General features: G+C 44.8%; 1 protein-coding gene and 1 non-coding gene across 3 annotated transcripts; one reads left to right on the top strand and one right to left on the bottom strand.

The window, feature by feature from the left end:
* Positions 1-7,268: 7,268 nt before the first annotated feature.
* Positions 7,269-12,543, bottom strand: LOC136541630 (serine/threonine protein phosphatase 2A 57 kDa regulatory subunit B' theta isoform-like). 2 transcript variants are annotated; one of them, XM_066533613.1, is made up of 5 exons: positions 12,229-12,543; positions 12,010-12,080; positions 10,363-11,769; positions 7,799-8,178; positions 7,269-7,706 (listed from the first exon to the last, which is right to left on the bottom strand). In XM_066533613.1, exons 3-4 carry the CDS (start codon positions 11,530-11,532, stop codon positions 7,819-7,821), a joined length of 1,530 nt encoding a protein of 509 aa, XP_066389710.1. In that variant the 5' UTR covers positions 11,533-11,769; positions 12,010-12,080; positions 12,229-12,543; the 3' UTR covers positions 7,269-7,706; positions 7,799-7,818. The 2 variants fall into 2 exon arrangements, with proteins under 2 accessions (XP_066389710.1, XP_066389711.1); XM_066533614.1 differs by lacking the exon at positions 12,010-12,080.
* A 9,554-nt stretch (positions 12,544-22,097) lies between these two features.
* LOC136547686 (U5 spliceosomal RNA) lies at positions 22,098-22,217 on the top strand. The gene has a single exon (XR_010781650.1). It is a non-coding gene; the product is annotated as a U5 spliceosomal RNA (small nuclear RNA).
* The last annotated feature ends 4,791 nt before the right edge of the window (positions 22,218-27,008 follow it).

Here is a 27,008-nt window from a genome sequence, read left to right as displayed (position 1 = left end):
CAAAAAGGGGGAGATTGAAAGTGCATCTAGCCCTTTTGTGGGTTTTGGATGATTGAATGACAACGTGATTAAAGGACTAATCCGTTTGCTAAGTGTGAACAGGTAATAGGTTATCTCACAGGTACTTAATGAAAGCCAAAATGATGTGTTGTTGTATAAACAATCTAGTTCAAGCACAAGACAACAATACAAATGGAATTCATGTGAAGGCTTATTTCTTGTGGGATTTCCATGTACTATGAGAAAGCAAGTTCATGATTATTAGTTAATGAGACATGAGGGATTGCATATGGAATGGTCTCATATTTGAAGCTTGCTAAATTAAAATGAAAAAGATAACAATACATATGAATGGATGATTCAACACAAGATGTGACTTGATGGCTTGAGATGGTGAAGATAGCAAGGAAAGGCTTCGAGGTACTAAGCAAGGGTGAAGGGCAAGCGACGGCTTGGCGGCCGAAGAACCTAGCTAGGGTGAAGAAGAAAGTACTTACATTTAGTTGAGGTACTAATCAAGCTAAGATGGTCATATTGATGTGAAGGATCAAATCTATAATGAAGTATTTGATGGAAGTGACTTGATACATTTGGGATTATTCAAACTTGATGAATGGAATCAAGTCACATGCTCAAGATGACCATGCTCAAGTGAAAAGATCAACATCAACATGTTAGCACCCTTACTTGATGAAGATTGGAAGGGACGGCATCAATTCAAAAAGAACAACTCAAGTGGTACAAATTCATATTTCCGTTTATCCTGAGTTTAATAGGTATGCCGTACTATTAAGAGGGATGCATCATGTTGATAGATAATGTTTCATAAGTGCTCAAGCCAACCCATGTGAGTTTTGAGTATTTGAGAGACAAAAGAGCTAACTGATTTGTTGCTGGTCTGGCAATACCGGATGTGTCCAGTATTCATACCGGACGTGTCCGGTATTTGTCCAGCAGCTGTAAAATTGTTGTTCTCGGGTTGGTTAGTCGGGAGTTCCGACGTAGGTCGGGAGTTCCGATGGTCGGGAGTCCCGGCATGGGTTGGGAGTTCCGACGTGTCGCACTTTAACTGACTTGAGGGTTCACTGTCCTAGTCATACCAGACATGTCCGGTATGCATACCGGACGTGTCCGGTATGGATGACCAGTAGCCAATGGCTAGTTTTCAAAAGCCGTGAGGGTCGGGAGTTCCGACGTAAGTCGGGAGTTCCGACGGTCGGGAGTTCCGACATATGTCGGGAGTTCCGACACCTCACTAACTATAACTCAGTTACATGTTTTTCAAAATTACTGAGGGTCAGGGGTTCCGACTTGAGTCAGGAGTTCCGATGGTCGGAAGTCCCGGCGTTCTTCGGGAGTTCCGACGCCTCACAACTTCACTGTAACTTAGTTACCGTTGGCGCAGTATGAGTCATACCGGACGTGTCCGGTATGCATACCGGACGTGTCCGGTATTGCAACGGCTATAAAACGGCTAGTTTTTCAAGGGGGCTATAAATACCCCCAAGCCTCCACCTTTGGAGGCTGCTGATTCTGCTGAGATAGACACACGTTTTTGAGCCTTGCCAACTCTCCTAAACCCTCTCTTAGTGAGTGTGTGATCCAAATTGCAAAATCAATTTGTGGGTTGAGAAAGAATTTGAAAAAGAGAGCAAGCCACCACTTGAGCACTTGTGCATATTGTCAATCTCATGATTCGCATTTGTTACTCTTGGACTCTTCGGTCCTAGACGGCTAGGCGTCGCCGGAGAGCAACCGAGAGATTGTGGTTGCTTCGGAAAGTTTGTAACGGTCGATTCCGCCGCCTTGGAATCAAATTAGTGGAAGGAGGAAAAGGAGTTGGAAAAGACTCCAGCTAGAGTGACCTTCGTGGTATCCTCTAGGGCTGACCTTCGCTGGGTCGCCCGCAGCCCCCTCAACGGAGAGTAGGACTCGAACGATACCGAACTTCGGTAAAACAAATATCGTGTCTTAATTCGCATTCCATTTGATATTTGTGTTGCTCTAGCTGTGCTGCAGGTTCTCTGTGTATATTGTCATCTCCATTAGGTGCCTGCAGTTTGGTTTGAAGATAGAAATCGAAAGGAGCAAGTTCGGGGCTGATCTGCAGAAATCGTGTATACCGGACACGTCCGGTATTCATACCGGACACGTCCGGTATTTCATGCCTGCACTGAAAATATTTATTCTCTGTTCTAACTTGGTGTTGCAGGGTTGTAGCTTCTAAATATATTCTTTAGACCTTGTTTACTTTGTGACTAACTTGTGAGGGGTGGTAGTACTCTTAATTTGGAGTTTCCACCCCTTTCTAATTATTTCCGCATTTAAAGGTGTTAATTTTCAGAAACGCCTATTCACCCCCCCTCTATGCGGCATCCTAGGTCCTTTCAGTTATGGACAGCAGGAGCCTCCCAGGCGTCCTCATGGAGGTTTAGTGCCCCCTACTGATCTTGTGTGACATTGCTTCAAGGAGCCTTTTGGTGAGGGTCGAGGAGGAACCCCAGTGACCTTACTCCTACAGCTCGAGTGCTAGAGGCTATCATCAGGAGGACACTACTTCCCAGGTTGGGATACAGAGAGGGTCTGACTCGCCTACAGCTTTGGCTCCTCAATGCCCTGATGCAGCAGACCATGTTCGACATTTGGGACCTCCTTCTATTCGAGATGGAGGATACTATAGCTGAGGGCTTCAAGGGTCATAGGCAGCTTCCGTATGCACATTGGATCACATTCCTGATGCTTAAGTCTATGCAAGTTAGGACCCTAGAGATGGTTGCCGAGTACAGAGGTGCCACCATAGAGTTTTTGGCTTATAACATGGCATAGAGGATCAGGCACAGCACACCACAGGCACCCACTCAGCCTAGCCATCATCTAGATGTTCCAGAGTTAGCAGCTTAGCAGGACAAGAATATTAGAGGCATAGCCGCTACTGAGGAGGAGCAGCTTGAGGCACAGCAGGAGGTGACAGAGTCTAGTGATAGTTCGGATGATGACTATCTGCCGATTCCTCATATGCCTCCATGCATACATGATGCAGAGACCAGTAGTTCTAGCTCAGCTCCACCTGCACCGCAGATGGACCCGCTTTGATTGCTATTCTTGAGCGGATGCAGCAGGATCAGGCACGATAGGCTCAGGAGACAACTACCAACTTTGCATAGTTTTAGGCTCATCAAGACGAGTTCCAGCCACAACAGCAACTCCTTCAGCAGTAGCAGCAGTAGATGCATCAGCAGCAGTTACTCATGCAGCAGCAACTTATGGGATTTATGCAGCATGTAGTAACAGCACTTGGAGCCCCACAGCCACAGCTCTCGCCCTAGATTACTCAGCTTGCCACCACTACGATGACTCCAGCAGTACAGCCCAGTGGGCTTTAGAGTCAGGGACTGCCTCCAGCTCCGTTTGCTTCTCCCACAGTACAGGTGTCCTAGTGGTTGTCCTCTCCAGTGGTTGCCCCGCAGTTCACACCATATCATATGGGCTTCTCATCGGATCAGTCATCCTTGCTATTTGTGCCTAACACGTTAGTCTCTAGGAGTCTTGGAGCATCCTTCAGTGAGTTGACTGGCATGCCTACACCACCACATATGCATACTACCAGTCCTTCTACAGCAGCCCCTGTCGCCGTGACTACTCAGAGGCTCCCTTCGTCTATCGCCTCTTCAGATCCTACGACAGACGTACCAGTAGCATCATAGGCCGCACCTACCCTAGCTCAGACCCAGACCGCTTTAGAGACACTTCTAGCCATAGAGGGTCAGTCAATACAGAGCTCAGGGTCCGATGATGATGGCGCCTAGTTTCATCTTGCTCCTCGTACCTCACCGCTCGGCTCATCCGCTGTAGCCCCGCCGACTGACCCTTAGGTTTTGGTGTTTGACGCCAAAGGGGACAGGGTTTGAGTATGTAGACTCAGGGGGAGCGGTTTTTAGGGGGAGCCTAGTTATCTATTAGTCTAGTCTATTACAAACATTTGGAGTTTTATTTGTGTGATACACTATTACTATTATGCATTCGTGTGTTACTTTCATGCATACTATTATATCTATATGATAGTGATATCTACGTAATTGTGATATATGACATGTGTGCTCTCTACTTTATATTATGTATATGTCATATCACTTGTGTTATGCTCATTTGCCTTTGCTTCCACATTTATACTCCGATGCAAATGAGCTTTATTACTTGTACTCATGCTTATTTCACATCCTTTGAGTATATCGTGTTGGCTTGGGTCATATAAGCTTGCCTAACTCTTTTGTTCTCATTGACAAAAGCTTATATGAACCAAGCCCGTCAAAAATCTCACTCTTTCACATACTCGAGGTGGTATTGTCATCAATCACCAAAAATGGGGAGATTGAAAGCATCTAGGCCCCTAGTTGGGTTTCGGTGATTAATGATAATACAAGATTACTATGACTAACGTGTGTTTTGCAGAGGCAATTAAGTTAGGTCATGGTAATGGAGATCAATTGGGCAATCAAGGTTGTCATGCCCCTATGATGGAAATCGTTTCGGTTTTCAAAGGATGGACGACAAGGTTAAGGATGACTAGTTCTAAGTGTCGATTGGAGTTGGAGTGACACTTAGAGTAGTTTAGGACTTTGTTTTTCCTTTGGTCGTACTATTAAGGGGGGTATGGATGGGTAGCTTGACCTAGGTGAGTCTAGTGAGTTAGGTGTGGTGCACACTTGTTAAAACTAGCACTAGGTAGCTCCACAATAGCCCTATGATCCTATGGAGCAAACTTCATTCACATATGTTCGAGAGTTGGAAGTGAATGGAGGGTCAAATGCTGACCGAACGCTGTCTCCGGTGTGACCGGACGCTGGCCGTAGGGTCCGGTCAGTTCATTTGATCAAGAGATTGTGTTTGGTACGACCGGACGCTGGAGAGGTCAAGTGACCAGACGCTGAGAGACAGCGTCCAGTCGACTCCGGTAAGGTTCCAGAGAAGGGAATCTACGACCGGACGCGTCCGGTTGGTACTGACCGGACCCTGGGGGTTCAGCGTCCGGTCGAGTACAGTAAGCATCCAGTGAGGAATTAATGCGACCGGACGCGTCTGGTCAGTGATCAGACCCTGCCAGCGTCCGGTCAACACTTAAACATTGGAATGTGGGTTGAACTGACTGGAGCGTCCGGTCAACATGACCGGAGCGTCCGGTCACCCCGCAGAAGCTCATAACGGTTCATTTTTTAGGCTGCCTTATAAATAGAAGCTCCACTCGTGTGTGGAGTCACTTTTGCTCATTCCAACAGCTGAGAAACATGTTTGTGAGTGCCAAGAAAAGCAAGGTCCTAGTGAGGTGATTGAGATTTGAGAATCCAAGAGAGTAGCCTCATTAGTGAATCAAGAGTAGCAAAGTGTGCATCCACCGTTCTCATTAAGCTTCGAGTGGTCAAGTGAGAGTTCGTGCTTGTTACTCTTGGTGATCGCCATCACCTAGACGGCTTGGTGGTGATTGGGAGCTTGGTGATCACCTAGCGGAGCTTGTGGGTGACCCAACTCAAGTTGTGAGCGGTTTTGGGTGATTCACCGCGATGGAGTGTCGAAGAATCAACCCGTAGAGAGCACTTGATCCTTGCGCAGATCAAGGGGGAGCTACACCCTTGTGCGGGTGCTCCAACAAGGACTAGTGGGGAGTGGCGACTCTCCGATACCTCGGCAAAACATCGCCGCGTTCCTCTCTCTCTATTTACTTTGAGCATTTACTTTGAGCAATTCAATACTTGTCTTTACATTCATAGAATTGCCATGCTAGAGTAAATTTGGAATATAGGTTGCAAGTCCGTTGTGCGTTAGTTTAATAGAAACACTTTTCTAGGCACAAGGGGTTAATTGGACTAACCGTAGGATTTAATTATTGCAAGAAAATTTAGAATTAGCCCAATTCACCCCCCCTCTTGGGCATCTTGATCGTTTCAATGATTCAATCATGCCATAGGTAGAAACTAGAAAGTATTCATGGCAACATAACAGTCACGCCAATGTGACTCAATCATGGGCAGTGCTAGCGCTCGAACGTCTGATCGGACGTCCACGCCTGCACTCCATCTTCCTCGCGCACCTGCATCCCGTGAGGCGGGGTCCGCACCGCTTGACCCGCCCGACTACACGTGGGGAGTCCCCGCTCGTGACCCCTCGGCTTCTCATGCACATGCACGCGGCCAGCATACTGCAGCAAGTGACTATAGCAGGTGGTTGCGCCAGCATTCAGAAGAGGGGGAGGGGCGGCGGATGCCTAGCCAGCGCCAGGAGGAGGAAGAGACACTGAGGCGAAGGTGAGGCAACAGAAAAGCGAAGATAGAGATGCAATACCCGATCTACTTCTAAAACATCCGGATGCAACACTTGCAACATACGTTTGAAGGCAGATGAAGCACATGAAACATGCATCTGAAACACTAGCTGCAACACCGGATTTACTTTTAAAACATCTAGATGAAACACTTGCAACATATGTACGAAACAGCTAAAACACTCGAAACATGTGTATGAAACACTTGCAAAAAACACATGAAAACACTTCATATGTGTGAAAACATATGCAACATCCAGATCAAAACGCTTGCAACATACTTCTAGAAACAGATGAAACAGTTTGAACAAATGCTTGCAACATGTCCCTGAAACACTTGTAACATATGCAACATGTGCAACATCCCCCGATTTACTTTTGCAACATCCATATGAAACTATTGCAGCATGCCTCTGAAACGTCTGAAACAATTAAAACTTACATTTGCAACACAGAGGGATAGAGGCCTAGGCCAATGGGTGAGGACACCAGGTTGGGGGGAGGGGCGGCGCCGGGGTGGGGAAAGGAGCCGCCAGGGTGGGGGAGGAGGACACGGAGGTGCGGAAGCGCGCATGGTGGGGTAGGTGAGGGTGCCGCTGCCGGCCACTGAGGCAGACATGGCCGCGTCATCGGTGTGGGTAGGGTGCGAGCGCGGAAGGGATAAGAATGGGTCAGAGTGGTGCGTACGGGAGCGAGCAGTGGGAGGCGTCCATCTGTCCGGACGTCTTAATTGTATCATTAATTAATCATTATCGCTCAATCATAGCATATAGGGTCCCTAGCATATATGTAGAAAAAAAATGTTCGCGGCGACTCTAGCATATAACCATAAATGTTCATAGCAACGCTACCGTATCCATATACTAATCTGCCCCGTCATTTCTCAAAAAAAAATGCCGCGTCATGGCTCTCGGTGCGATGGAAAGAATTAAAATACTTTTACCTGGGGATAAATAAAATAAAACAAATTCCCCACAAATGCGACCGTACGGAGAGGAGTCACACAGGATGAACTTCACTGCCGCCTCCGCGCTACAGCATTCTCAGGGATTCGACATGATTCGCTTGCATTCACAATCATGACAAATTGAATCAAAACTATATGCGAAAGGAAAAACTTATACCTTTTATCATTTAAGCTGACTGCACGGCATCTCAACATTTTCTATAATAAGAAGGAAAAAAACCATCCATTCTCCCTAACAACGGACTACAGAAGCAGACTGAAGCACCAGGATGCCAAAAGAAGCCATGGCATGGGATTTAAAGAAATGATGCACAATTGGCTTCTCAGATCTCTTTCCTCAGTTTCGCACACCTGCCTTGGTGGCTTCATATACCCCCTTTTATCTACAACCCAATCCTGTACAATGTCTAACGACTCTGCAAGGACCTGGAAATACCAATGACACAAGGTATTACCAAAACTGCAGGAGATCAACTAATAACTGAATCAATTGAACAAAAGACAATAAACTTGCTTACCACTCATGTAGTGCAGGTTCCTACAAGACTGAAGGTTGACGAGGCAAGGTTGGAGACACAAGGACAGCCTCACCACTTGTGACCTTTGCCGATGCAATCTCATCTAGACGTTTCCATGCCAACTCTTGCTTCAGTTTAAATTCCTTCTCTCTGTCTTTGTCTTCCTCATATTTCCGCAAGCATTCAGTAAACAACTGAGGGTCGCGATCGGAGAATAACTTTCGTACATTCAGACTAAGGCTTTGCACGACTTGATTCCAGTGCCCATTTATATTTTTCTCCAATGCAGGGAAGATGATAGGCAGGATAACCTTACTGTTTTGCTTAACGAAATTCTCGAAGTGGGAATTGTTCCAGAAAAACAATACTCTCTCAGCAACCTAAATAAGCACAAAACCATGGGTAAACAGACAAGCCAATTACCAGAACAGAACAAAAAGACAATGGTAAAAGTAAATAAGTATTGGGTAACAAGGTCAGGCCCCATTTTCCCTTTTATTGCGCAAGTACACAAATAACACTTTAGCAATCAGAACGTCTAATATAGACAGCAATAGAGAAATAAATCAAGTCTTGACTAATAATATTTATAAGAATATTGGTTTAACTAGAAAGAGTTATATATTATGAAATTATGTTCCATGATGAATATAGTAGCACAACCTCATGTTATCAATCTATATAACTTTTGAATCATTAATGGTCAAAGCTAATAAAGTTAGAACAAACTAAATGGACTTACATACTTCTGATCAGAGGAGGTAGTAAAAAAAGATAAGTAACTCGAAATGAGTTGATTTTATTAGTAAGGGCAATATGATGCACTGATCAGCTTGACAAAACAAATCTAGAAAATTCCAGATAGAGGTACCACACGTATATAGCACTAGTTGCCACCTATGTAATTTTGTGTGTACTCTTTCATTAGGTCAATGCCTATTTTGCCATGATCATGCAGAGCATTTTAAGGTTTTCATATACAGCATATAGTTAACACCAAGGAAATGAAAAACATTTATGAGCTCATATGCAGGTAGTGATTAATCTCAGCACTTGCAGTAACTTATTCCTGAGTTCCAAAACATTTCTTTACATGGATACTACATGCTTGATGGTGCATGCCCATGGTTGGCAACATGCTTCCTCTTGCCGTCAACACAACTCAAAGCCAATGTACAAAAATGAGGGGAAACCAAAACATTTTAGTTTTGGGAAATCATCGCTACAATTCTCATCCTCATAGCTCATATACTACCCTTTAGGCCTTGTTTGGATGTTGTAGTATTAAGAAACTACAGTTTTAGAACCCATTGATGTGCAAAACCATGGTTTAGAAAAAAGAAAGTATGGAGTGGAGTTCTTAAAACTCCAAAAGGGACTACAGTTTTAGCAATACCATGGTATTCAAAACCACAAAGTTTGTTGCATCCAAACACTTCATGTCACTCTAAAACCAATGTATTTCATAAAACCATGGTATTTATCTAAAACTCCAAACATACTTCGCATCCAAACAGGGCCTTAACCTTAAGGAAAAACAATCTTAGTTTCCTATGTAACATCATCAGGAGCATATCTTTTTACAAAAGAAACGTTTAGGAATCCAGAGTCCTAACTATATGGAGATCAATCAGTTCAATTACTAGTTGAAAAAATAAGGGAACTTTTTTTTTTTTTTTGCTTACAGTATTAACTCCAATGTGGGTAGAAATGTTTCAGAAGAAACCTCTAGCTGTTGAAAGTACTGTACCTCTTCCTTAAATCATTTCCTTTCTTTAGATAGTCGATGGTTTGATTTTGCACTATCAAAGTAAAAGGCCATTCAAAGAGCAAATCTCTATAGACTAGACAGAATGGAAATATGTGCACACAATGAGCTATTAGCAACCAACTATAACTGAAGCCCAAATTTTCACAAAGTTAAATAACTGTTAAAATCAAAAAATCAAGTACTCTGATAATAGGTGATAGTAAAATTTTAGCACATGACAAATTAATTTGAGTTCACAAAAAGAATACATTTAGTGGCATGAGCATATGCTATTTTATTAAGTACTAAAATAGTTGTGGTGAACTAGGTTGCACAGAAAAAAAAACCATGAAATAGTGATGCTCAGAAGCTAAATGAGGCCTGCCTTTTCTATCATCAGCAATTCAAGATGACAATGACAGTAAATCAAAATACAAATTAGGAAACAGAAACTATGTTTCTTCCGTTCAGCTATTGCAATTAAGGCTATAGAAAATAAATACTAAACAAAGAGGGAGATTAAATTGATGATATGCACATTCAAGCAAACACATTTGACAAAGAATTCTGACAAAGTAAACTGGAAATCAACAGAATAAACAAGTGAAATGATTTTTAAGTTAGTGGTGAAAGGAGGTAATACTATTATAACAACCAGCATAGAATAACATTTAGCCAAAGCAAAATATGATAATTATCTCACTGGCACAATTAATCCAATGCTGACAACCGAAGAGTAGGCCCAACAAGTAAACAACTCAAGCAAAATAGAAACGGATAACAAATAAAGTTGCTTAGAGGGAACAATTGTTACCTGGAAGTGAGAGCTGTTCAAGCAGTGAGCGATCTGGTGAGAAAGAGGAACCATACATTTTTGAAACTCGGCAGGCTGTGTTGCATCTAGTATCTCTTCCAACTCACCCAAGAACAGTACCTCCTTTGTGCTGTTGGTGATCGGCCAATATTTTATGAGGCCCCTAATAACAGTATCCGCAAGCTTGCAATCTTTCTCAACAAACTGTGTAATGCAGTAAGACAACTGTCGATGGTACACTGTAGTGCACCTTGGCTTGTGAAGTGGGATTAAGGTCCTTACAAGGAACAGTTTGTGCTCTTCCTTGAGTGGCAAAGCAAACCCATTGATGATACTTCCAAAAATCTCCAAGAGCTCTGCAATTCCATTGTGCTTTTCAGTTTCATATATGAACTGGTAGAATATGTTATTGATAGCTTTCCGGATAAATGGCCGATACACCATGAACTTCCCATAGATACGGTGAAGAACCGTCTTAAGGCGATCCCTCTCCCTAGCATCCTCGGAGTCAAAGAGCTCAAGCAGCCTTAGAATAAAGGAATTGTCAATATATCTCTTAGCCAGTTTAGCATCATTTTCTGGAGACTGAACAAATGTCAAGAGCAACTCATACACATGGTACAAGTGTGGCCACGCAGGGTCCATCAACGGTTCATCCTCATCTAGATCAAAAGCTTGAAGCACCTTCTTCTCCCTGGGTGGGGAAATTAGTGTCCTGAACAAGTTCACTGAGATCATTTTTGTGATTGCCTCCACAACAATCTCAGGGAACTTCACGGTAGCAGTCCTGACATACTCATCTATCTCCAACAACATTAGGGTCTTTATTTCCTTCTCCTTTATGTTCTTTGCCGCATCTGTGAAGTCAAACAGAGTGCAGCACATGTTGAGCTTTTTTATGAGCAGATTCTGTTTCTCTGTATTAGGCACATCCTTAAAGCTCGGCAACGGCCGGAAGGTGGAAGAGAACAAAGCATCGTTTATCCTCGAGTCTTGGAACCCGGTACGGTTTCCACTCCCATAGGTGTTCCCAGTACCCGACAGAAACGGCGGCTGGCCACTCAGGTCAGCAGCTCCAGACCCCGACAGCTGGTTGAACGTCCTCCCGCCAGCGAACTCCTTGTCTGCGGTTTTGGACGCCTTGCGCCGTCCAAATATCTGTTTCATCATACTACCCCACCCAGAACAGCTGACGCCACCCGAACCAGCGCCGACAGGATTCAGATACTCCGTGGAACAAGCGACAAAAGAAGCGAAGAGATCCTTGCTTCTTTTGCTCAAGCAGGAGCTACTACCACATAGCAAACCCTAACCCCCTGACTTCCGGTCCATGGTATGCCCCCATCATCAACAAAGGAAAGCTTCAATTATGCAAGTTATCCTGACAAATCGAGCCTCTCCAACAACCTGCAACAGCGGGAATTATGGATCAGTAAACATAAACAGGATGAACAGCTCAGGCATGGCAACACTATAAGCAGGAATCTGCAGGCATATCGCAGGCAGGAGCAACCTAGAATGCTCATCGTCTACTACCCCTGCACTACGAATGTCAGGAACTGCTCGGAGTCGGAACGCCCCCCAGCTCCTCTAAAACCGGCGTGGCCTAGGTGAAATTGACGCGCGGGGCGAAGACGGGTAGCCTACCTGAGACGAAACCACGCGGCGCAGGTCCAGGAATCAGGATGGGGCGGGGCGACCGACAGCGACCTCTCCTTCTGACGAAAAACAAAAGGCAGAGCAACGCAACGCAACGGTCAACACGGACTGCGGGCGCGGGCCAGTAAACGGCGGCGCAGGAGAGGAGTCCTCCCGCTCCGCCGTGAGAACCGCCAGAACGGGACTGGGAGGTGGAGGCGCACGTACCTAGTCCACGGCGGCGGCGAGCTCGTCCTGCTGCGGCTGCGGGAGGTGGCGCCTGGCGGGCGGGTGCGGGGCCCGTCGGTCGAGGTAGGTAGCCTCGAGGAACGACTCGAGTGCGGCGAAAGGGTGGTGGCGGGGGACGGGACGGGAGCGGAGGGTGGAGGTGGAGCGCGGCTCGGGTGGGGAGGGGAGCGCGGCGGCAGCCGGCAGGAGCCAGGAGGGAGAAGAACACGAGGAAGGAGGGGGAGTTTCCTCCTGGGCTCGGGGCTTCTTCTACAGTACGATTATTTTAGTTTATTTTCTTTCCTTTCTTTCTTTCTTTCCGTTGCTGCCCCCCGCTCGCTGCTGCTTTCCTCTCAACCTGTCTCTCTCCTCTCCTCCGTCTAGAAGACGGGCGTAGCAGAGCAGTTTTGGCCTTTTCCGCTCTTTCCACGGTGTTTGTTTCGTCTCTTTTTATTTATTTTTCTTTTCCCTCTCCTCTCTCTCTCTCCTCGGAGACGCGGCTGGGTGTTTTGTTGAGCCGTGTTTGCAGGCAAGCGTAAGCCCAAGGCGCGGACAAGGAGGGCGCTCTGTTTCACCTTTGCTTTGAACGCCTCATGTCATGACTCACCCGGATGCTTATCACATAGGGGTGGGTGATGTGGCAGGCACACTAAAAACTCACCGCATGGAGGCACTCTCCACTCGCTCACGCCATATTCGCATGTCACGGTGTTGCGGTCAACCCGTTGTTGACCAATGTAGTAGAAATTAGAAATGAACAAAAACTTAATTGTTCTAAATTCACGTGGAAGGCGATTGGAGTTGGAGAAGGCTACCATTGCGCAATCACATCACGCTATGTACATTTCGGTCACACATTTTTGTTCCACCACTTGACTGTAACATATGTTTCACAAGCCATCGGAGTCCTTTTGCCCCACCCCCTCCATGTTGATTTTTGGGTTCAGTTTACAATGTGATAATTTTAGTTGCTTTTGAGTGTTACATTGATCATTTATGGCAACTATAACAAAGCATTCTATTCATCATCTAGATCTTCTATACAATGCTTCTAAGCATATAATCTACCAACATGGTGATCACACATTATCTTCCAGGTGATCGGATCGACATTGCTCCAACCCTCTCTCCCATGCTCCTGCATGCCACCATTATATTTGTCCCACTGGAAATGATTACATTATTTTTGTACATGGCAAATGTGTCTTATATATCTACTAGTGTTCTACCACACGACCTACAATGCTCTACCACCCCCTCCATCTCACAATTATACCATATGCTCCACCTTGGCCGGACCCATCCGTGTTGTCCTCTGTGGATATGAGGTGTCATCGGTGCATCATATGTGACCTTACTTCTTTAGTAAACATTACCAATGCATCACACAACGCTCTAAGCTCTATCTATCTATCTATCTATCTATCTCTATCTCGCATGTTGTCACTTCATGCCATTTTGTGTCTCATTATGATAATTCTATATCTTCATAGACCTGACCACAAAATCAAACTTCACCTATGGTTTATAGTTACAAAAAAACAAAGGAGTGTAGAAAAAGGAAAATGGAGATCTAGAGCATTGATGTTTGAGTAGAAATAAATATTAAAATAAAACAGAACATTAGTTGAGTGGAATAACTTCTAGCTATAGAATACATGGGAGGGATATTACCTAGATTTAAGACAAGATTGTGGAGATTTCTAGAGTATTCAATAGCCATAGAAATAAATATGTGCAAGAATACATGGGAGGGATATTATCCAAATCTAAGATAAAGTTGTGGAGAATTGCTAGAGATTCAATAGTCAAAGACATAAATTACGAGTGAGATGGTATCCAAATATAAGATAGGGTTTTGAAGAATTGCTAGAGTATTCAATATTCATAGAAATAAATGCATGGCAGGGATAGTATCAAATCAAAAATAAGAATCATGGAGAAGAGGTTGGGTAGTTAATATTTAATAATTATATAAATAAATACATGAAACATGCATTTATTAGTGTAACAACTGCTACATATCTTAGGATTTCTATCAGAATTTATATTAAAAAAGATGTGAAATAATTTGTTGCAAGTTAATACATAATATATCCCAATTCTTATTTTCCAAGCATATATACTTTTAAATAGATAAAGATAGAAAAGAGACTCACGCTATATATCACCTAAGACAAAAAAGAACTATCACTACGGGATACTGATTAATTACCGAGTGTGATAAACACTCGGCAAATATGGAGAAACACTCGGTAAATTGTTTACCGAGTGCCACACTCGGTAAACATGACTCGGTAAACAACGACTCGGTAAAGTTAGTTTACCAAGTGTCAACTAACGGGGCACTCGGAGAATAAATCTTACCGAGTGCTACGCCGGCACTCGGTAAACAACTACGACGTGACGGTCGTCAGTCCCCAAGCTCGCCGTTAACGGCGTCGTTTACCGAGTGTTAGACATAGCACTCGGTAAACAGATAACCATTTTCATGATTAAAACAATTTCGCAAATATTTTTCCCTAATATAGTTTACCGAGTTACCAGTAACACTCGGTAAACATGTAACTCGTTAACCGAGTGTTCCACTCGGTAAAAAATGGCACATATATCCGAGTGGGGTCGTGGCACTCGGTAAAAAAATGGCACCACTCGGCAAAATTAACAGAATCAGAACCAATTTGGTTCTGTTCTCTGTTTTACCGAGTGTAACACTCGGTAAACATGACCATTACCGAGTGTAACACTCGGTAAAACTTGTCCACAGTATTTTTTTTTGTTTGTTTCAGTGCATATCCAGCCACAATTAACAACAATTATAACAGAATATCACAGTTACCAACAGATAGACAATATATATCACATATATGTCCACAAATGTCACATCCACTCATTATAACCAACATATAGCTACAACAAATGTCACAAGCACAATGCAAAGTCCACAAACACCATCAACATGTCCAAAGTCCACAAAGTTCAACCCACTTCTAAGTTCAACATACAAACAAGTGAAACATGGTCCTGTCACATGGTCGGAGCCCTACCGAGAAACGGAGACAAGTCCAAGTCTTGATCGTTGTTCGATCCAGCTGTAGAAGGTCCCTGGAATGAGGGAGCAAAAGAAAATAAACATATTTGTCAATTAATCATAAGGTAGTATGCCAAATTCAAATATTCCTTCGAAAGACCAGTTAGCAGTGACATCAATATATAGGCATATAATAGATAACACATATCAAGTTAGTTGCTGTTTAGGTCTCCTCTATGTGCAAGATATCGTCACACATGGTCGAGTAGACTGAACATGAATTGGGCAAACACCTATGTACTCATGTAGAACCTAACATGATGCCTTTCAAGGTCTGAACAATATTACTAATAATCTAACTTATACATGTATGTATCCTACTCTCTTCTAGGTTCTAACATGATAGTGTTGACTGTAGCACAATCTGAACTGAAAAAGCCTTTCAAGATGAAGAGTGACTCACAGGAGTGCCGTCGCGCGGAGGTGGAGGCACCAACGGTATCATCGGCGGCGGCGGAGGCGGTGGAGGCTGGCCCATGCTCTGAGAAAAGCTGGCCATGTACTCGTACCAGGCCTTCTGCGACTGCTGGAAGGCCTCAAGCTGGGCCTGCACTCGCGCCCTCTCCTGTGCCAACTCGGCCTGGTGCGATAGCTGGAGGGCCTGAAACTGGCTCTGTGAGGCCTGCTGTGACTCCTGCAGGGCTTCAATCTGGGCCTACAATTATTTATCACATAGTTAGAATGCAAATAAAGAACGGGTAGAAAATGAATGGACAACGAATGCAACAGAACTAACCTGGAGTGCTACCACCTGGGGCTGTGAGCGTGGGTGTATGGCCGGGCTCGAACTCGTGCTCCGGGCTCTAATCTGGGCGAGTGTCTGAGTGTTGGCCGTGTCTATGGTGCTGTTGCCCATATAGTACCTCCCGTGTGGCTTACCTGGTCCCAACCTCATGACGATGTCACCCTCGAGGTCAGCGGTGCTCGGATCAAATTCTGGCCCATGGATCTCTCTCGCCATCGCCGTGTACTCGCTGAGGCGACTGTGCACGCTCAGGTTACTGTATGCCTCGGGCGGGTCCTCCGGGTTGTAGACGAGGTCGGGGTCCTTTGCCTTGCCCTTGTGTGCCAAGGCATATGCCTTGAACGAGGCGCACTCCTGGCCGGGGTGGAACCGCGTCTGCAGGAAGAAGCACAACAATAAGATATTATGCATTCAGAAGTTAGCGTAGCAACAACGAAATGAAATCCGCGTACATATCTGGCTGCATATTCCTTGAGGGTAGTGGGCCCTTGTTTGTGCGAGGAACCCTGCATCATCGCACGGCAACGTGAGCGTACGGCGTGATATTGCTCGTACTCCTCACTCAACCACGTGTCCACAATGGCCTCCCAGCAGTTGTCCATCCCCGCACACCAAGCAGGAGGCACCTGCACGTACACGAGCACATGACAAATCATAAATCAATTTCAGTGCAATTAATCACAGACGATGTAATCTCATGTTTACCGTCAAGTATTGCTCCTTAGTTAGGGGCAGGTGCACTGCCTGCGCTCTGGTGACTCTGTTTCCTCTGCGGGCATGGTAAATTCTTCTGCACAGGAGCTTTGTCTCATAGAAGAGGTCCTGCACTCGGTGAACACAGACTCTGTTCACCACGTCATCCGCGTCCTCCCTACGTACTCCCTCCGCCAAGGTGTAGTAATCCTACAAGCAAATACAGTCAGTAATATACAATTAATGTGATGTTATTATCAGCATAGTGCGATGAACACGTACCCACAGCTCTTTCATCACCTGGTCGGCCTTGCTGTTATAACACCTGCCAGCTCGATCAGTCTGATCGCTGGCGGCGTGCCAGTGGGACCACTTCATGGCGGGCTGCACAACACCATCGATCCTCACCATCCCGGGGTAGTTTGCCCTGCACAGAAGACCCAGGATCCCGTTTACTCGGCGAGAGTGACTCCCTGGGATCACCATTTCCCAATCCCTGCACAAAGTTATTGAGATTGAATATTAGTTTCTGTTATAACTTAAAAACCTGTGAATTAGTGTTAACATGCAAAAATTACTTACTTAGTTCCGGATGGTCGAATCACTGGCCGTCTCTGTATGGGTAAGTCTGGGAGGCGCGACGACCCTCGCATCCAAACCGTAGGCACCCCATTTTCCTCTGCCACCAAGTCGGCATCCTCCTCGCGCTCAACCCGCTCGGAAGCATCCTCCCTCCGTGCCTCCTCCACCGCCTCCGCTATCTCCTCCCTGGTCTCCTCCTCCTCCTCATCCTCCTCCGTGGCCGCTACGAACTCGTGGTCGTCGTCCTGTGGAGGAGGTGTCGGCTCTCGACGCCCTCGTCGTCGCCGTCCTCCTCCTCCACCCTGGGCTCCTCCTCCATCCTGGGCTCCACCTCCCTGGGCACGCCCTCGTCGTCGTCCTCCTCCTCCTCCCTGGGCACGCCCTCCACCCTCAGTCTGTGCACGCCCTCCTCCTCCACCCTGGCTGGACCCCTCGCCACCAGCCAGTAAGGTCATAACCGACCTAAGCTTCCTGATTCCACCGCCCACCATCAATCACCTGCAACAAAAGGAATAAACTATCAGTACGCATATACAAAAGTAAATGTATCATACATGTATAAAAGAGATGCAAAATAAGTAAATGTATCATACATGTATAAAAGAGATGCAAAATAAGTAAATATATCATACATGTATAAAAGAGATGCAAAATAAGTAAATGTATCATACATGTATAAAATTGCCATAAGTACTACAGATCTTACATGTACTAGAAATAATCATCAAGATCATCGATAGGTGGGCCAAAAATCTCATCATCGCTATTGTCGACGTAATTATGATCGTCTCTCAAAGTCTCATCACTAGCGACACTGCCTGAATGGTGTTGCTCAAGTAATAACAAGTCCTTCGCGTTGTGAACCTCCTCTCCATCATCCCCGTCAACAATGATCGTATCATTGTCTACTTCCATTGCGAGATCTACATCTAAGACAATCTCAAAACTCCCTTCTAATCCTTCTTCTTGAAAGAACTCTCCGTCATATGTGTTTGCATCGATGTTATAATCATCATCGTTTGGGACGGGTACTTTACCATGCGGCGATACCTTGTACACAACATCATACGCCTTAAGACGGTCTTTGGTTTGGCACGGGTATGAGAGATAATAAACTTGCGTGGCCTGTTGGGCCACAATGTACACGTCGTCTCCTAACAAGACGGATGACTTTAGAACTTCGACTAACCCAAGCTCAGGGGTCTTTATCACTTCTTTGGGATCAAACCAATGGCATTTGAATATGACAGGATGAAGAGGTACACAACCAGGAAACTTGAGTTTGTATATTTCTTCAATTATTCCATAGTAGTCCAACCCATCTGTGCCTGGCGTGAAAACACCGGTATTTGTGGTTCTTCGATTCGGCCGACGCTGCTCATGCCGAGTTGTGTGAAAGCGATATCCATTGACATCGTACACAGAGAATGACTTGACCCTAAATTCAAATCCATTGGCAACTTGCCTCAACTCGGCACTCATAGACACGTCAGTTTTGGCCTGCTAGTTCAAGTAGGATGATTCGTTATATATTTGTCAAGTTGAGAGTTAAGTACAAACAACAAATGAAATTGAACACTACCTCCTCCTTGAACCAACAAATAAAAGTGGGATTTCGTTCTCCCGCGCCATGTCTTAGAAGGGTTTCAACTTCCGCTTCGGTGGGTTCCCTCCGTGATGGACGATGGTAGAGGAGAACAAATTTGCTGTAACGGCCGTTAACAAGAGGGTTGGATGGGTGCATGCGAAATACTGACAAGAAAAGAAACAAGTTTGTGTAAAACTTACGCAATGTACGGGCCAACCTCTTCAAGGTTCCACAACACATACAGCTGGATAGAGCGCCACTCTTCTAGGCTCAACATCTTCAAGGTAGGTTCACTTGCACTTCCGAGTTGCCCTCGGAAAAGACTGAGGGTCGACTGATTGTCGGCAGCATTGTAACGAGGGGGTGGATTATGCACGTTAGGAAGGTTGTCGGCATAGTATCTTGTTGTGAAGTATGACACCTCCTCCACAATGGATGCCTCTGCACAGGAAGCTTCAATTTTGCATTTATTTTTGCATTTTGTTCTAAGAACCTTTAGGCATCGCTCAATTGGATAGCACCAACGGGCATGCACAGGGCCCCCCATTTTTGCCTCATATGGTAGGTGCAAGAGCAAATGTTGCATCGGATTGAAGAAGCCGGGGGGAAAGATCTTCTCCAACTTGCAGAGCAACACCGGGGCCATTCTTTCCATTTCTTCAATCTCGGTCCGAGATATCTCCTTAGCACATAGCTTGCGGAAGAACATGCTCAACTCTGCCATCACTCGCCAGATGTGATCAGGGAAATAGCCACGAACCATCACCGGAAGAAGGCGCTCAATCCATATGTGGTAATCATGACTCTTCAGCCCTGTGATTCGCATGGTACTTAAGTTCACACCCCTCCTCCAATTCGCTGCATACCCGTCAGGGAACATCAACGATTGGAACCATTGAAGAACTTCTTTCTTTTGGGCCCTCGTTAGGACGAAGTCGGCCTTAGGCTTCTTCCATGACTTCCCGCGTAAGGGAGGCAACATGTTTAGCTTTGGTCTATCGCACAGCGTTGCTTGATCCAATCTAGCCTTGACATTGTCCTTTGACTTTTCCCAGTCCATGATTGTGTGAAGGACCGCCTCGGCGAAATTCTTTTCAGTGTGCATTACATCAATGTTATGTGGAAGAAGGAGGTCCTTAAAGTAAGGAAGCTTCCACAAGCACGACTTGTGTGTCCAGGCATGCTCTTTTCCATATCCCACGAAGCCCCCCTTTTCATTGTCGACCACAAGACCATCTAACATCTCAAGAACCTGGGCACCTGTCATCATTTCCGGTGCAGAGTCTTCCACTGTGACACCTTTTCGAAAGTTCTTCTTGTCTCTCCTGAATGGGTGGTCAAGAGGGAGGAATTGTCGATGTTTGTCAAACGAAGAAAACTTGCCCCCCTTCTCCAACCGAAAGAACTCCACAGCTGACTTGCATATCGGGCATGGCATCTTCGTGTGAACACACCAGCCACAAAATAACCCATAAGCCAGGAAGTCATGCATGGAATAATGGTACCAAATATGCATTCTGAAGTTTGTCTTTGTGAATCGGTCGTATGTCACTACCCCTTCGTCCCATGCACGGACCAAATCGTCTATCAAAGGCTCCATGTACACACTCATATTAGCCCCCGGGTGTCCTAGAATTATAAGTGACAAGAAAATATTTTGCCGTTGAAAGGCGACGCCAGGTGGGAGGTTGAGAGGGATGACGAATACGGGCCAACATGTGTATGGTGAAGAACCCATTCCATAAGGATTGAACCCATCAGTTGCCAGTGCAATGCGTACATTACGAGCCTCATCAGCTTTGTCGGTATGCTTCCGATCGAAGCTTTTCCATGATTCACCATCGGACGGATGTATCATCTTGTCAGTGTATCGGCGTCCAGTTTTGTGCCACGTCATCTGTTTTGCGGATTCCTCGCTCATGAAAAGCTGTTGGATCCTCGGTATGAAAGGAAGGTACCTCAGGATCTTTGCGCCGACTTTTGTTTGCGTCTTCCGACCATCACCAGATTCTAACTCAATGTACCTAGATGCCTTACACTTCGGACAGTACTTATCATCAGCATGTTCTCCCCTGAATAAGATGCATCCGTTCGGACAAGCATGTATCTGCTCGTATGACATCTTGAGTGCACGAAGGATTTTATTTGACTCATATGTGTTCTTTGGCAGAACGTGATCATCCGGAAGTAGGGTGCCAACTACTGTCAACGGTTGATCGAAGGATTCTCTACTCCAGCTAAACTGGGACTTCACAGCCATTAGACGTGCAATGGCATCCAGTTTAGAAACATTGGTGCGCCCGTGAAGGGGTTGTTGTGCCGCATCCAACATGGCGTAAAACGCCTTTGCAGTTTGCTCTGGCTCCTGCTCTGCACTTCCTTCATCGAAAGCCATGTCATGGTCATTTAACATTTCTGCCACCCCGGCTTCAGAATCAAACTCCTCGATCCGTTGTCTCACGACCTCTTCTCTCGCACGATGGCGTTCACCATGCATGGTCCACCGGGTATAGTTCTCTACAAATCCATTGTTGACAAGATCTTTACTCATCTCCTCATATGTTTTCATTGCCTTGTTCTTACACTTCCTACAGGGACACCAGGCATGTCGCCGTCCGTTTGCAAATGCCTTCGTCATGAAATCATTGGCCTTCTCAATCCATTCATTTGTGTATTGACCCCTCTTCTGATAGCCCGTGTACATCCACTGACGGTCATCCATCCTAACATATAGACGATATTGCAGTTTAGAGCAATAGAGTAGTAGTGCTAGAGAAAAACCATATGAGATGATAAAGAGACATTCATGTTCTTGGTCGATTCACATAGAAGATGTTTGCTAGATTGGATGATGAGATTTTACCTAAGGTTGAAAGGCCGCTATGTCACTTGTAGATGGAGGAATACATGGAACCAATTTTTTTGTAGCCACAACCATCACTAGCAAGATTTATCGAAGATTGAGGTAGAGCATCAGCAGGTTTTGTAGCGTGTCTCAACCATATACCCGAGCACCAGCGCGCGCCTAGCAGCACAACCATGTGGCTAGCACACAAAGGGGCGCTAGGTTCTATCGCAGCACTATAGGTCACATGGCAAACAAATCACCGATGACAAGCTGGCCGTGCCCTCCTTGCCTTCACTCATGAAATTCAGATCAGCAAAGCTGGCCGTGCCCAGTGGGCACAGAGCGAACTATTCTTTCGCCTTTTACTAAAGAATAGCGTGTGCCCGCTGCACCAAGCAGCATACGCCTATTTTTGGAGGGTTCTTCCTCTCTGTGAGGAGGAGCCCAACAATTCAATGCAAAGTTGGGTTGTTCTTGAGGAGCCCAACAATTCAATACTAGTTTTGTGGGGTACATCTAATCTATTTTTAGATTGTAGCTAATTCATTAATACAACATTTATGATCTGAAGCTCAAACAGAATTTACATATTTCTGAAAGAAAAAATAAGAGTATATCTCCTATTGTGCAATTCATGGAAGTTTCTGTGAGTTATTTTTTCTTGATTTTAATATATGATTATACCCTACGCTGAACAATGTGCATTTGGCAAGAAGGAAGTGATCATGTGAACCAAACCATATTTCAGTTGTTTTTCTGGTTTATAAAACTAGTTTTGTGGTCTCCTCCCTTTCCTAAAGCTCAACGCCTCAAAAGTCCTCTCAACAGACTCCCCCACTTCATGCAGTTATTTCAGAATTGACCACATCATTTCACACTCTATGCACTTACGCTGCCCCTAGATCAAACCTGCCAAACCCCAACTACACAACAATGGTACCATACCAGAATTTTCAACCCCGAATGCAAGCAAGCCAGCATCTCTCTAGCATATCCCAATGGGGAATCCAGCAGTGAGAGGCTCCAGAGAAAAATGCTGGGTCAAAGTTCGGTCATAGCATATATTCCAAGTTCAGAATCACACTATCATTATCTCATAGTTGAGGTTGATTCATCATGGGCCGATAACCACCAGTCCACCACATTCCTCTGGAATCTTTTGTTCCTGTTGAACTTCCTGGTTGTAACTAACAGGTCCTCAACGAGAATAGGAACCTAAACAAAAGGTAAGGAGGTCATGGTCTGTCAGATCAGCTGAATTTCATGAGTGGTGCACCGACAAAGCTGGCCGTGCCCGGCCAGGGATCATCGACACACACAAACATACTACTACTAACCAGCTGCAGCAGGCCGGTCCTGTGCCATGCATGCCTCCACATTCTCCACTCTCCCCACTCTGATAAAAGATGGCAGCGGCCGGCTAGCCTAGGCACTGCAGAGAGAGATGAATAATGCAGGATATGCTAAAGTGGTAGAGAGAGAGAGAGGACTGCTTTAGGGGCCCCACCCATGGCTGCTGCACCCTGCAATGGGGCAACGGGCAACGCTGATCGAAGAGAAAATAAGAACAGGTGGCTTGTATTTTTGTTCACAGGATACTTCTCAGATTTAGACAGGTGGCTTTATTTGTTTCCTTAACCTTGATATTGGGGTTGCATATCATAAATACTGAACTTTGTTTTCGTGTAGTCAGAGCTTAAAACAGTGAAGCGTAGGTTGCTTGATCAATGTGGCATGCAGGTTGTTTGATATGAAATCAATTTATTATATACCATGAGAAATAACTAGAGGTACCTCTATGATGTATGTAATTTGTAGATCAACTATTAGTCTATTCTTATGTGTTAATTGTCTCCTCTGTTAATTACAGGTCAAACCTAGGCCACCAAGGTTACAAGTTGAGATATATGCTTCAAATGGTTTCTACAGTCTTCCAGTGATACCAGTTTGCACGCGATCAACGTCGTGCCACGCTGCCAATCATCGATGATAGAGGGCACCATGAACTGATAAGGACATGAGGCAAAGGTGACACCATCATTGTCAATGTTTCTTCAGTTTTCCAGTTGTTGCAATTTGTCATTATTTTCCCTGAAGTTTTTTGCGTCTTTCAATGTTTTATTCAGTTGTTTTGTGTTTCATTGTTTGATTTGGTCTTTTAGACTTTTAGCGAATGATTCAAACTATTGCAAGGGCCAGTTCAATCTCAGAACTCACTTTGTTTATTTCCTTATTAACTTCATCTCTCTCTCTCTCTCTCTCTCTCTAATTTGCTGCTTTCTCTCTCCTCTTGCAAACATGCATGATCCGCGGCAACTATGCATGATCTCTTTCTCTAATTTGGAGCACCAGCAAAATAAATACTTCTCAGAAAGCCTGTTCAAATTCAATCTTAGACAACTATGCAGTAGCATTTTTTTTTGATAGAATCTACAGAAACTTCTCTTACGAAAGCTACAAATCTCAGATTACTATTTTCTTACATTGATACTTTGCATCTACTACCCAAGTAAACCACAAAGCACAACACACATGTCTGCCGCGCCTCTGTTCTAGTGTTCTAGCGAGGATGATGAAGATGAAGAGCCTCAGAATACCTCAGAAAAGGGTGGACGATTGGATGGAGTTGGAGCCGGGGGCTGCGCGTCCGCGTGCTCGGTGTCGAGCGGGAGGCCGGGAGCTCGTCGGAGTCAGACGACGCCGTGGATCGCCCAGGTGTCCAGCGCGCTCGCGTCCAGGACGGCCAGCGTCGAGCTGGAGCTTCAGCCCTTCCTTTCCCCTTCTCCAGCTGCTTCGTCTTCCACCGCGCGCGCCGGTTCTGCGACGGCGTGGAGGGGAGGAGGCGGCCACGGCGGTGGGGAGGCGCCGGCGACGGCGGGGAGGCGCCGGCGTCGGCGTGGAGCGCGCGGGCGCGGGGAGGCGCGGGCGCAAGTGCGGGGGACGGCGGGGAGGCGCCGGCGCAGGGGACGGCGGCGGTGCGGCGGGGATGCGCGGGCGTGCGGTGTGTGTGTCGTCTGCACGATTTGAGGGAGAAACGACTAAGTGAATGCCTCTGTTTACCGAGTGCCTAGATATACGGCACTCGGTAAACTCAAGCACCGCAGCCCAATTACATGTGGGCCTGGTACATGTTTACCGAGTGCCCAGATCTACGGCACTCGGTAAACAGAAGCACCGCAGCCCAATAACATGTGGGCCTGGTACATGTTTACCGAGTGCCTAGATCTACGGCACTCGGTAAAGAGACAGGTGGGCCGTGGCTAATCTTTACCGAGTGTTTGAGGTCACACTCGGTAAAAGTCTCCATTATTTCATGCAAAACAAAAATGAAAAAATGCCAATTTAATCCTAAAATTCACCAAACTTTCACATGAACTATTTCATGTCATTTATTTACTATCTAAAAAATTCCAAGTTCAAATCATAATGTTGAATTTCACTCTTAATAGAAATCCTATTCGTCATTGTGAATGTTTAGTGTCTCTTTGGGAGATGTACCGATTCGGCAGCGACGAATGTAAAAATACTTCCGAAACGTTATGAAAATTTTTCTATAATATAGATGTATGCTTCAATGTTAATTCTTCCAATCTCGTGATTTATCGAGTTCGATTTTAATTATTACAATTAAATTTACACGATATGTATCTAATTATCATAAAGAATGAAAATTTTGTGAAATATAGTAAATAAATCGAAATAAACACCATATTTTGGAATGGAGTACTAAATATCATATGTGGATAGAGGAAAAAGAATGAAGGGAAAAACAAGAAATTTGGTTGAATTTTCCGAGTGTTGCGCCAGTACACTCGGTAAAAGATAGTGTTTACCGAGTGTTGTGAACTTACACTCGGTAAAACTTTATTATTACCGAGTGCAAATACTTCTACACTCGGCAAACATGTCATGCCGTGACGCCGTTTGGCGCACGGTTGGCATACTAGGAGACGTGGCAGCTTAATACCGAGTGTCTCTTTTTACCGAGTGCGCCCCTTCGGTAAAATTGTAGTTCTACCGAGTGTTTGAGGTTACCGAGTGTTCGGACTCGGTAAAGAGGTCTACTACCGGGTGTTTTTGTTTTCCGAGTGTTGGCACTCGGTAATAAATGTTTTCCGAGTGTCCCGACTTTTGACACTCGGTAATTTTCTGGGCACTCGGTAACTACACAGTCTCCGGTAGTGTATGCAAATAATCCTAAATACGTGCAAATAAATGCACTAAATAGAGATTAGCAAAAAACACAAAGACAAGTGAGAATGAAATAGCTCTATTCATAGTAGATATAATGTCGCACGAAGACAAGTTTCAAAGCATTGATTTATTATTCCTCTTCAAGAAATGTACATTGCACCTCTTCTATGACAGAACTCTATGCTCCACCCTTGTTCCCATGCCCATTCATGACATCCATCATTGTCCTATCGAGTCACACATCAATAGCTATGAAATCTTTGTGTGCAATTACAATTTTTTGGTGTGTTCTTTACCACCCTCTTGTACCAAATTTTTCTTTTAGAAGCTTAAAATAGTGTTTATTAGAGCCATGTTTCACACAATTATAACATGCTTTTGTTGGTCCTTTTTCATCGATGTTGTAGCAATTATGATTTCTTTGTTTAGTGTTATAAAACCAATCTAACTAGAGCCAATTATAGCAGGCAACTAAATCCTCTTGTTGTTATCGTATATTTTATGTTCCACCTAATTAAACAAATACATTCTACCCTAACTTTTCCTAGCTGATCATACCCACATTCGACCGTCTACCTGGTGGTCCATGCAATCCATCCTTTGGAGGTACTTTGCATCTCATTACCACAAATTAGATATCTTTGTTGAACATTACCATGATAACATAACTTGAGAATGAATATAATGTAGATTTAACATGAAAACAAAGATAAGGTATAAGAAAGGAGAATCGTGGGGAAAAAGAGGGGCAAATTGACAGGTTGGTGCAAATTTTGTGTTCTTCTCAATAGTAACATTCACATACTATCTATCTCCTTAAACTTCTCAAACCTTTTTGATGTGGTTGTCTAGTACTTAAGCTATATCACGAAAAAAATTTGGCATCTTTTAGTTGTTCTAGTCCATCCTTAACTAGTAGAATAAGGATATGAGCAAAACAACACATGTGAAAGAATTTCCCATCAGCCATAAGCTACTTTTGCCAATCTTCCTAACAAGATAAGGAATTGCTACATCATCTGTACTGCAATTGTCAGGA

This window comes from Miscanthus floridulus, chromosome 3 (assembly GCF_019320115.1).
Source record: "Miscanthus floridulus cultivar M001 chromosome 3, ASM1932011v1, whole genome shotgun sequence".
Classification (NCBI taxonomy): domain Eukaryota; kingdom Viridiplantae; phylum Streptophyta; class Magnoliopsida; order Poales; family Poaceae; genus Miscanthus; species Miscanthus floridulus.
This window is presented reverse-complemented; position numbering and strand designations above follow the sequence as displayed.

Excerpts from the sequence above, each read along its gene's own strand:
- LOC136541630 (XM_066533613.1), bottom strand. The coding sequence starts at position 11,532 with ATGATGAAACAGATATTTGGACGGCGCAAGGCGTCCAAAACCGCAGAC. Across the intron at positions 8,179-10,362 it reads TGAACAGCTCTCACTTCCAG|GTTGCTGAGAGAGTATTGTT; the intron begins GTAACAATTGTT and ends GTGCTTATTTAG.